The sequence below is a fragment of the Sinocyclocheilus grahami genome, unplaced genomic scaffold, assembly GCF_001515645.1.
Source record: "Sinocyclocheilus grahami isolate Dianchi unplaced genomic scaffold, SAMN03320097.WGS_v1.1 scaffold1039.1, whole genome shotgun sequence".
NCBI lineage: Eukaryota > Metazoa > Chordata > Actinopteri > Cypriniformes > Cyprinidae > Sinocyclocheilus > Sinocyclocheilus grahami.
Window position 1 is genome coordinate 325,313 of NW_015506218.1, and position 12,390 is coordinate 337,702.

General features: G+C 38.4%; 1 protein-coding gene across 2 annotated transcripts in view; it reads right to left on the bottom strand.

The window, feature by feature from the left end:
• The window catches only part of LOC107566001 (pre-mRNA-processing factor 6), a 25,798-nt gene extending 23,823 nt beyond the window's left edge, over positions 1-1,975 (bottom strand). For both annotated transcript variants that reach the window (XM_016251348.1, XM_016251349.1), the window contains exons 1-2: positions 1,731-1,975; positions 901-1,063 (exon numbers count right to left, since the gene is read on the bottom strand). In XM_016251348.1, coding sequence (XP_016106834.1) covers positions 901-1,063; positions 1,731-1,930 — 363 coding nt within the window. In that variant the 5' untranslated portion in view covers positions 1,931-1,975. The remainder of the gene's footprint in view (positions 1-900; positions 1,064-1,730) is intronic.
• Positions 1,976-12,390: the final 10,415 nt, after the last annotated feature.

Consider the following 12,390-nt stretch of genomic DNA (forward strand, 5'->3'; position numbering starts at 1 on the left):
CAAAACTGAAGTCAAACCATCCTGTTTTTGCTTCAAATTTCGAAATTATACAATCTAATTTAGTTTAAAAACTGCTCATGTTGCATGTATGCAGCGTCTTTGTTTGGATCGTGATTAAAATGCAGTGGTTGCCTCTAACTTTAAATGTAAAGAGCACAGACAAAGCCTTAGTTAGTTTATATGAAGAAATTTATTTTATTTGTGTTACTTATTTATTTGATTTGGGGCTTGTTTTAAAATTTCAATTTTGTTATTTACATTATATTTAAATTTAGTCATTTAGCAGACGCTTTTATCCAAAGCGACTTGCAAATGAGGACAATAGAAGCAATCAAAACCAACAAAAGACCAATAATATGCAAGTGCTATATTAGTACATTATTATAGTGTTATATTTCAATTTCACAAAGAAACGTGCAGCATTTTGTCCAAGCAATAATACAAGGACACATTTAATTTATAATGTCTTAAATCTCATTTTGTTAAAAAAAAAATTATAATAATCGTGAATCGAATCGAGAGTTGAGCGAATCGTTACATCCCTAGTTTTGATGTAAACAAGATCTTCTCCGCATTGATGTTCTCTTTTCCCGCAATATTTGTAATGAACAACGCAGCAGCGCCGCATCTAGTAGCTTCAACTGGACAGGCTGACAAAAACATTATAATACACTTACGTCGTCATCGCATCTCGTGCGCCGCTGATAAGGCTGCCTCTTTAACGCACACCTAAAAATAATGCAACGTTTTTGCATTCGAATGTGGATTTTTATTTTAAATTCGACGAATATTCGAAATTCTTTTGACAGCCCTATTGTATATTCTGTTGCTTTTTTTGTGCATGCAATCACATATGGCACAGGTCGACACGACCCTCCTCATGAGAAACTGCTGGTGCACCTCATCATAGTTAGTGTCATTCAGATCCTCTTCCTCATCTTCTTGGTTTTTCTTCATCTGATCGCCCACCGTCCTCTTCCCAGGGGGTGCGTGCCGATCGTCCACTGGGTCATTGGCATCACGAGCGGGGCCGATATCAGATCGCGTGGTGAAACCCGTAGCACTGAGGAGCACAACACATTACAACTCAGCACGCAACGCAAAATATGACAACACGTAACACTACCGGTCAAAAGTTTGGTCTCTTCCTTTCATCAACGCTGCAATTCTTTGACCAAAAAAATAGTAATATTGTAAAATATCGTTACCATTGATATAAAAGTATGGTTTTCTATTTTAATATACTTAAAAATGTAATTTATTCCTGTGATCAAAGCTGTATTTTCAGCATCACTCCTCCAGTCTTCAGTGGCACGTGATCCTCCAGAAATCAGTATAATATGCTGATCTGATGCTCAAGGAATAGCTCTTATTATTATTTTTGAAAAGACTTTAATGTTGAACTGGACACTGACTTAATGGCTGCAGCAAATTCAGCTTTGTATCACAGGAATAAATTACATTTTGATATGCATTCAAATTGAAAGCAGGTTCTTAAAATTTTTAAAAATATTTCACAATATTACTGTATTTTTTGATCAAATAATGCAGCCTTGGTGACCATAAGAGACTTTTTTCAAAGCTTAAATTACAAGCCGTCTAATAACACATCAGCAATAACATCAACACACCAACTTACACATCAACGAAACAGCACAACGTCTAAGAATCAGCAGTGTTATTATAAGTAATGAGTCCTGTCATGATTACTGGATGTTTCGGTCTCTCACCCTCTTCCCAGACCGGGCACGTAACCCAGCGGCGCCGGCACCCCGAGGAACGGCTTCTTCTTCTTATTCAAGCCGCCCATGAGCGGAGAGGCGAGCGGCATCGCCGGAGCTCCCCCCGCGGTCCCTCCGGTCCCTCCGGTCCCTCCGGACGCGGCTTTGCTCGCGGTTCTCGCGGGTTGTTTTGCTGCAGCGCTCGCCATCGTTGCGCTGCCGACAACACGCTTCACTTCCGGCACAACAACAGTCGCGCTTCCTGTGACATAAAAGTCTGCTTTTAAACAATGGCAGTGCTGCTATAGCGCCCTCACAGGCCGGGCGGTGTGAAGTAGCCTGACCTAAATTCACCTGCGCTTTGTGCTTTTGTTGTTGGGTTACTTTCCCCCCCCTCGCTGTTATAAGCTGATATGAGAAGCAAAAAATACTTAAAATATTATGTAGGCTGGTGGACCTTAATCTTCCCTTTTATCTAAAAGCACGCGTACCCGATTTTATAGAATCAAAAAACCACTTTTGAGAACTATCCATAGGAATAGCAATCACGTAAGAGTCAAACAAGACAAACTGAAATGTATATTGTTAGATTTGTTGAATTTGATCAGTATTATTTGATGCTACTAGGATCCTTTTGGTTTTAAATTATGACGGAATTCAATTACACTTCCTTTAGGATTTTTGATTGAATTAGTTATTTGAACAGAAAATAGATATTTTGGGCTAAAATGACACACATTCATAAAGCGTAGAGTCATTTGATAACAGTATACTTCGTCAATGTGAGCTTCATCTACAGAGGGCAGCAGAGGCTTGGTCTACGGATGCCTAAGGACAGAACACCACTCAAAGGTAAACATTTTGTATTTTAAACATTTTGATTTTAGCTCAGTATGCTGAGACAATTAAAAAGTAAACTATTTGTAGTCTAATTCCCCTAAAAAGTGTAAACACTCTGGCTCCGTTACTGACCAATGCAGTGACATTGGCTCAACCAATGGTGTGAGTTTTTGGGCGGGACCTTCTGTTATTCTGACCAATGGGAGACAAGGGGAGTGTTTGGAAACCTGCAATTTTGTTTGGTGACACTACAGTGGTGCATAAAGTCAGGGGTCACCAAACTTGGTCCTGGAGGACCGGTGTCCTGCAGAGTTTAATGTAAAAATCTGACATCTTGATGTTAAAACTTTGTGAACGAATGCATTTGAATGCATTTTTATGAGTTTTAAATGGAGCTTCAAGAATCCATTATCGGTGAGCGTCGTATACTTTGAGCAGTACAGTTCATATTTTTAATGTTCAATCTGTGCTTATGAAAGTTAAAAAAAAAATCATTCTGTGCATACCTGTGGAAGTAAATAGATAATTTACAGTTCATATTTCATCAGTTGGGATCTATTAACCATCTTCGCGCTACCTCAATGTTCGCGCTTTGGATTTCTCTGTAGAGACGATAATGAAAGCAGACACCGTCACGTCAGACTCAAGGGCTTTCGGCAGGTCAATTTAATAAATGTGCCTACAACATCAGAAAAATCCGCTGGGCTGAAAAGACAGTTCTTGAAAGCGTATAGACTCAAACAGAAATGCCTGCCGAACCAGACTCCGTTTAACACACAACTTACCCAAATGCAATATGAAATCCCTGGCTTTCAGTGGCCTAACTAAATAATATTGCCAAGACTTGTCAGTCAGACTTGAATGTGAATTGAAGTTTTCGCCATTCTTCTCTATTGCCCATACTGATATGAAGTCAATGTCAAAAGAATTGGCTGACATAAAGCGCAACTGGCAGTCTCAATTTACATAAAATGTAAGAAAAGTCAGGAGAATTTTATACCATTAGCACAGACTGTAAAATGTAACAATCATTCTGAACTTCTTCACATGGCCCAATTAAATTTTGCATCTTTCATTCGCTCACTGATTTACCGAATGATAAAAACAAACCTGTTTGTGTAACTTGTTGTACAGGATCAAGCACAAAATGCAGAAGTCAACAAACTAATAAATCCAATGGAGAAGCAACAGAAACATATAAACAATACCAGACAAGGAACTGACTAAAACTGAGGGCTTAAATAGACAGATGATTAACAGAATCACAACAGGTGACGACTAATGAGTAACTATGGAAACAAATGAGAGGAGGGAAAATGGGAACGCAGGAAACTGGCCCTGCGTTCTATTCAGAAGGGCAGAGGAAATGGCTGAATCTGGGAGAGGGAGGCTGGGTGGGATCCATTGTTGAGCAAGTGATGCATCAAAATCTGATGAAAAAACAAACTCAGCAACATCTTTGATGGCCTGAAGTTGAGTACATTTTCAGCAAATTTTCATTTTTGGGTGAACTATTTCTTTGGGATGCAAATTGCATTTCATGTTGAGTTTAGGCTTTTGGTACACTATTTGACTTCATGTTCCACCATACACTTGATTTAGTGTTATGTTGTTGCAGAAATGCACTGAAGTCACACGTTTTGTCAATCCAGAAGCTTTACAGAACATCTACAGTTCTGGGCTCTGTGTCTTTCATTATTGAGACATAAAGATTTCTTCCTGGGATTCTTTCAGACACTGTCCTTTGTATGCCGCCCTGTGATAATCAGGACTAAAAGTAATCCTGTTATCATCGCTTTTGTATTGTGAACGCACAGGCCAGGATTGAAACACATGACGTGTGTAGAGTCCAAGGATTGAGCCTCTGAGGAGGTAAAGGGGAGAGGGACAGGAAAGGAATTATTCTCTTTGATCTGTTCCCATGGAGCATTTGGCTTTGGTTTTCCTCCACACATAACCTTGAACAATGAAGCAGGAAGAGAAAGAGAAAGAACGCCTGGGAGGAAGAGGGAGAGGACAGCAGTGGAAAAAAATGGGTGAACGAGGGTCAGAGGCAGATTATTCCTGAGAGAGGTTTATGGTGTGAAATCCACATTTCCATGGCATGGTAAAACCTAAAGTGGAAGTTCATGAGTATGTTTTGGTGTGTTCAAAGGATTGTAGACAGTTTTGGGGGTAATGCATTACAAGTAACGTGAGTTACATAATCAGATTACTTTTTCAAATAAGTAATGCAGTACTTTTACATTTACAATTAAATATCTGAGTTACTTTTTTTTTTACAAAGTAATGCACACAAGTTACTTTGTTTTCCCATTTATTCACTTACAGCTCTCCTGTCCTCATGTTGAGAGAAATCAGGAGTGAGGTGAAGAGGCAGAGGAACGTCCTTCAGCCTGAGTCTTATTCACTTCACTTTTGGTGTGAAAGGGCCTTTACAATGGCCAAAAACATAACTTTTTTGGTATAAAATATATATATATATATATAAGCAAGCCCAGCTCAGGTGACGAAAAGTAACACAAAAGTAGCAAAATGCATTACTTTCCATAAAAAAGTAAAGCAATTAGTTACCTTTTTTATGGAGTACGCAATGTTGCAATGCATTACTTTTAAAAGTAACTTTTCCCAACACTGATAGTAGATATATAATTATTTAATTTATAACGATGAAAATAATAAAAGAAATTCATTAACTAACATAAGTGTGGTTTTCAACAGATTTTTGTATTAGTTCCCCAGAAACATGTTATCATACTTGAGTATATAATGTACTATATAAACAGATAAACATATTTTAAAATAAAAATATTAAAGTAATGCACTTCCGTTCAAAAGTTTGGAGTCAGTAAGCTTTTCTTTTAAGAAAATATTTCCATTACTTTAAAGACAATTTCGTTCAGCAAGGATGCATTAAAGTGATCGAAAGTGACAGTAAAGACATTTATATGTTACAAAAGATTTCTATTTAAAAAAAAAATGCTGTTCCTATTCTATATATATAAAAATATACATCACAGGTTCCAGATAAGATAATTTTGATCTTAACTGACTAATCGGTTGAAAAATAGGCATAAAAACATTTTTACCATTATAATGCATTATAAATTATAAATGCAATCATTTTTTAAAAACTATTTTCAGTTTCTTTGAATTACAATTCAGTGATTTCACTTGCTATTCCAATTTAAAATTCCAGCTCATGCACTGAAAGTCAGCCAGTGTTGCCAACCCTAATGTATGTATTTCTAGTCCCCTAACATTTTGTTCGAAGCTTATGTGGACCCTTGTAATTTGCATCCCAATTGGCTCAAAGGTCATTGTCTTGGATATCCATTTACTGTTGACATGACCAGAATGCAAAGAGCAGGAAACAAACAACAGGCCTCATCCCCACCAGCTCATCAGCACAAAGCAAACAGCTCATGTACCAACCTAAAGCAGAGAGACAGAGAAAGAGATGGAGAGCATGCCAGGACATTATACTTCAATCTGACATTGAAATTTAACCATCCATTATAGTTTAGATTAATAAAAAGTGTATGCAGAACATTGCTACATAAAAGTACTTTTCAAAATGATTTACATTTGTGCTCTCAGAAAATGTGTTTTGTCCTTGCAGGGGACGGCGGCAAATGCCATTACAGCTTCTCTATTAAAACAGCTGCAGAGATCTTTCCCACGTAACAAACAGCCAATTTCATTGATTTACAAAATGTTGGCTGATATCCAGAGTTTCAAATAAGGACAAACTAGCAATTAGTTGACCCAGATGACCTGAGAAGTGCATCAGAGAGGTGAAGAAAGGATAAGCAATAGAGAATTCTTTGTTATGACAGACAAGAAGAAAGAAGAAAGAGAAGCTGATCAAAAATAAAAAGACTCGATCAAGAAGCTCATCATGGAAATTGCTTGCTGGAATGTGTTTGGTCTGTTTATGAATATGACAGGGACAGAATTATAAATAAGATTAAATAAAGTTTTGATTATTATTAACATTATAATAATAATTAGGCTATTATTATTTGCATTTTGAAAAAGGCATCTTGTCTGAATCAGGAGAGAAATATGCATTTCAAGCACCGTTTACAAACAAAAACAGTCCAAAACATTTCTAACATTTCTATGTCAGTGTATTTTGATGTGAGAGGACAACAGGAGATAGACTTTTTCGCTGAAGGAAGCGTTATTATGGATTATGGCCTCATATTTTGGCCAGAAGAGACGGTTTAAAGTGAAAAATGTATTTTCTGTACAAACACACAGCTTTTCACTTCACAAGACATTAACTGATGGACTGGAGTGGTGTGGATTACTTGTGGATTATTGTGATGTTTTTATCAGCTGTTTGGACTCTCATTCTGATGGCACCCATTCACTGCAGAGGATCCATCGTTGAGCAAGTGATGTAATGCTGCATTTCTCCAAATCTGATGAAGAAACAAACTCATCTACATCTTGGATGGCCTGAGGGTATGTTTTTATGTTTTATGTACATTTTTGGGTGTACTATTCTTTAAGAACATTTCCCCCCATATTATTTTTACACATTCATTTAGAGTTCTGTGTAATTCCCATTATTCTTGTTGCAGTAAAACATTGTGGTAAATGATGTACAGAAACTGAATTTCCTTGGGCGCTCTAGGAAATGATGTCAACCATGAATAATCAGACTGATGTGACTGGCTGTGCCAGTTCCTGTACCTGTGCAGTCGCCAGTGTGGCAGCACTCCTTACGGCAAGACTTTTCGTCCTCTGCCTGGCTAATGAGTTCCCCCCTCCACTCTTCATCTGTAGCTGCAGGACATTTCTCCATCTGGAACAGCCATCTTCCCAGCTCTTCTTCATTTACGGTGTTCTCATGTCACGCTTGCAGACAGCCTTGTAGCACTGGTGTGAGTGGCCCATATTTTTGTGCTGGGTGCAAGTGTAGCATGGTAGCGTAAATCTTTGGCTAGAAATGTTCTTATTTTCTTTTCCCCCCCAAGACCGGATATATTGCAATAGAGTGCAACAGTGACTGCCCAATTTTTCAGCAGCCTTGAGCCCTGGAAAATATTTCCTGTTCATTGTCTTGAACCAACCAGCTTCAAGAAGTACGCAAATATTTAGCTATACACATAAAATTGTATTTATACTATGATTATTTTTTGCATTGCTTCATGGTTGGGCAGTGACTGCATGTTGCAACAGCAACTTTTCTGATTGGTGGATCTCTTTATGGACATTATGGGTAGTGTGGTTTCTACAGGTGGCAATAAAACACATTAAAAAGAAATGTCATACACATGCACACACACACACATATACAGTATATATATATACTGTATATATATATATACACACTAATTCTTTTTTTAAGTATATATACATTCAAAATAAGTCCTATTGTCTTACTCAATTTTGCTTTTTAATTTAGTATTTTTAAGAATGTTGTAGATATTTTTCCTTAAAAACAAGACAACCATATCATGTTAACCGCCTCTGACAAGTAGTTAGACAAATCATTTAAAATCAAATGGGGAAAAGGTCATAACAGCTCTGAAGGCTTATAAATAACATTTTATTTTATGAAGACAGCATTGAGGTCAGTCTGGCAAAGCCGAGTGTGCTGAAGGCAACTGTAAATACTGGTGACATTGTTCTAATAATGGCAAGGCCTTGGTCAACCAACAACCGTGCCAGCCGAATGACAAGCTGTCTTTATCACTGGCACGAACTCCTGGGAAAATAAAATTGTCTGGAGACATTTAAGAGGGCAACAGCAAGCACTGATCCTGAAACAGCTTGTGCACACAAAAAAAAACTAAAAAGACTGATGTCAGAATAGTATGGAAGCACAGCTCAGCACACAGTGAGAGGAAGAGTAAAACAGGTAAAAAAAAAAAAATCCATGGCTCGCAGGTTTGTGTGTGGGTGAGATAGTGTTTGAATGTGACGTGACACACTAGACTCTTTTTCCACTGAGCATTCACTGCATGAATGAATGATAGGTTACATAATGCATCAATTCAAAGATTAATGGCTTCTTTCATTTTTACTAAACAGACTACAGAATAATATCGATTTTAAGTTTGAAACTGAGTTTTTTTCTGATCCCTTTCGTATTTTCTATCAAGCTGTCGTATAATTTTGATGGGTGAGAAACACAGAGGCTATAAATGAGTCTATTGACAAATGCATTTTCAGGGAGTAATGCCTTGAGGAGCCTCTGAACCATGCATGGAGCCCTTCGTCTTATTTCCTGGTCCTATCTTGGTGAGAAGGTTCTGTGCTTTTATCAGATAGTGTTTGACAGATGTGTTAAAACTGTGGCTGTAACCAGGCCTTGGAAATGACACAGAGATTAGAGACAACAGGACCACAGGAAAAAAGAAGAGAAAGATTGCAAAGAGATCAAATCATGGAAAGCGCATCAGACTATAATGAACTACTGGGAGTGTTTTTTCCGTTTTTTTTCATTCTTTGGAGCATTTGTAATTAGTGTCGATTAACAAGGCAAGCATCATTTTTGCCCCGTAAAAATATGCCTGTCATATCCGATCACGCATGCTCATTCATTCCTGTGGAGCCAAGCAGAAGACACATGAAGTTCCTTGATCTTTCCAGACTCCACATTCTGATACATCCCTGCACGTTTCCTTTATTTGTGTTAATATAGTAAGTGTGAACACTAATCATTTAAAGGAGTCATATGATGCGATTTCAATTTTTCCTTTCTCTTTGGAGTGTTACAAGTTTTTGGTGCATAAAGAAGATCTCTAAAGTTGCAAAGACTAAAGTCTCAAATCCAAAGAGATATTCTTTATAAAAGTTAAGAGTCAGCCACGCCTACCTAAAACGGCTCGTTCTAACACGCCCCCACATGTCTACATCACTATGTGGGAAGATTTGCATAACGCTGCCCAAATGTTCACGCAAAGAAAGAAGGCGTAACTTTTATTCTCACTGTAGTATTGTTGCTGCCGCCGTCATGTCGTGAAGGCGCTGTGTGCTTCGTTGTGAAAGCGAAACTACTTTGTTTGGCCTTCCAAAAGCTATATAAGATAAGATAAGATATCTGCTTCGTCATGCCTGGAGATGATCCGTGCTGGTTGCTGAGGAAATACTACAATTTTGTGCTGTGGATCGCCGGATCGGCTTTCACCGTGGACGAAGCGGAGTCCAGCCCGGAGTCGTCACGTGGTTGCTGCAAGCCCTCCGGACGCTCCTTCATCGAATCCGCCGCCTCCGCTTACTCAGCCCGCCGGCCGTTCCTCACTTTATCCCCCAGTCTCTGCTCACTCAAGGCCGCCGTGTGTGACGCTGTGTTTCGTTGTGAAAGCGAAACTACTTTGTTTGGTCTTCCAAAAATGGACACAACTAGAAATCAGTGGTTAAGTTGTATTTACAACACTGTTCCAGAACAGTTCAACCCAAATATTCAGATGTGTGCAGCACATTTTATGGAGGAATTTTTATATTTTATATATTTAAAGCGAGTTTTTTGGGCAGTGTAGAGTAGGGCTTGTTGTTTGCCATTTCTCCGATCACAAATGCAGACATGGTTTTATGTTTATGCGGCTCGATGCAACGCAACACGTAAAAAGACAGTAGAAGTCATTATAATCAGTAATTATGTCCCCACTGGATGCAACAAATGCCTCGTTTATAATGGATTTTAATGTTTTTGAAACATCGCTCTGGAAGGACAGGGCATCGTCACAGTATGGTAGGGGTGTAACATTTCCGTCACACGCTTGAGGTATTCGGCCAATCACAACACACTGGATAGCTGGCCAATCAGAGCACACCTCGCTTTTCAGGCCGATGAGTTTTGTAAAAATCGACGCGTTTCAGAAAGGCGGGGCATAGAGGAGAAACAATAATGTACAGTATGTGTAAAATAATGTGTTTCTTTAACCTTAAACCGCATAAACACATTTCATTACACCAAATACACAAAATAATGTTCTTTTTAGCAGCATCATATGACCCCTTTAATTGCCTTCATTTTCATTTTCAATGTAATTTTTAGTTAAATTAATTTTAACTCATTAGTAGACATTTAAAAAAGATGAATTAGTGAGCATGTGAGAAGTGTTAAATTTTATTTTCTAAAGGTGCACTGTAAAAAATTGCTAGGATTTAACAAAATGTTACAATATATTTCAGTAAATACTGCATTATCATGATTACTGTACTCTTTAATAGGCACCCTGGACTGTATTTGCATTTCTTTTCTCTCAGTCAGAGTAACAGCGTTACAGAACACTGTTTTATAGAGAAAATCAGATAAACTTAGCAATTAACTCCAGAATATGAGCATAACTAGCAATTTAGTATGATAATGCAAAGAACACAAATATATTGTAAAGGGTGAAGGGGATGTTTGCAATGCTAAAATTACACAGATGTGCTGGTGAACATTTAGTATATGAGATGATAAACACATCCAACAAACATCAACACTTAACATCAAAGAACACAAACACAACTTTAAAGGCAGAGTAAGTGATTTCTGGTAGCCAATATTGACATTTGAAATCACCAAAACAAACATGCCCCTACCCCAAAAGGGTCTCGCCCCTATTTTGATAGCTCCTCCCCACACATACGTACACAACCCAGGCAACGATTAGTTCTGAGAAACAAAGCAAAACCAATGTTACACCGTGTCTACACCGGACGCGAGTGGAGCGGCGCGACAAAATACTATATAACTCATTATAATCATTGATGATGTCTACACCATAGATATATATACATATCTATGGTCTTCACGACACGACAAATCCCCGACAGAAAACTGCTGCTGCGTTCTATTTATGACGTATTGACACAAATTTCAAATGATTTTCAACGGTCGCTTTGTTGCGTCCAGTGTACTAGACAGACTTTAGCTGTTGGTGTTACTCACGTTTCGAGAAGAAACAAAGCAACCTCAGCGTCTGATCGCAGGCCTTCCGCTCCTTGAGTTCTCTCCAGCGCTGGAAAGCTGATCCGATATTTACACGGTCCTACTTCTTGCCTTATTGCCTTAAACCGTCTTTTGTTCCACAGACGTTTTCCTCTTTTGTTTTTTATCCGCCATCTCTATCTTTCTGTCACTCGGCTCGCTAATGTAAGTACTGAGCGCTCTCTCCTCCACATTATGAGTAGACACGCCCCTTACTGCTGATTGGCTACAAGTTTGTTTTGCTATTCGGCCTGAATCAGTTTTCTAAATGTTTTTGGAAAATCGCTTACCCCACCTTTAATTTTAATATTTTTTATTTGTACATATTACTAATTTATATTAGAAAAATATGAAATGTATTTATTAATTATAGTTATTTACATGTATTATTATTGTTATAGACCTATTCTTATTATTGTTTATTATTATAATTTTAGTTGTTATTTTTTTATTTGCTTTCTTATGTGCATGTTTATTATTATTATTGTTATTGTTTTTATTATTATTGTTGTTGTTTATCTGATTTGTGACTCATCACAGCTCGGGACGGTGAACAGCAAGCCCCTGATGCTGATCCTCTGTGAGGATGAGCCCCAAGAGGACCAGCACCAAACACCAACCAGACAACCGGTTCACACTGGCTCTCACCACAACAGCTCCCGAATGCGAGTCAGCCGCCCCGCGAGAAAGCTGGACTGAACCCCATCCGTCACCCACTGAGCGAAGCCTTCACTATTGATCTTCACTGCGAGTGAGAGAAATAAAGCAGCGTCTCGCTGTGGTAAGAGTGCTTCACTTGGGGCGAAGTCGCTCCACCTGACGCCGCGGGTCATTCCCATACATACAGTGTAGTGTGGAGGGACAGCACTCATCACCAACACCATCCAATCC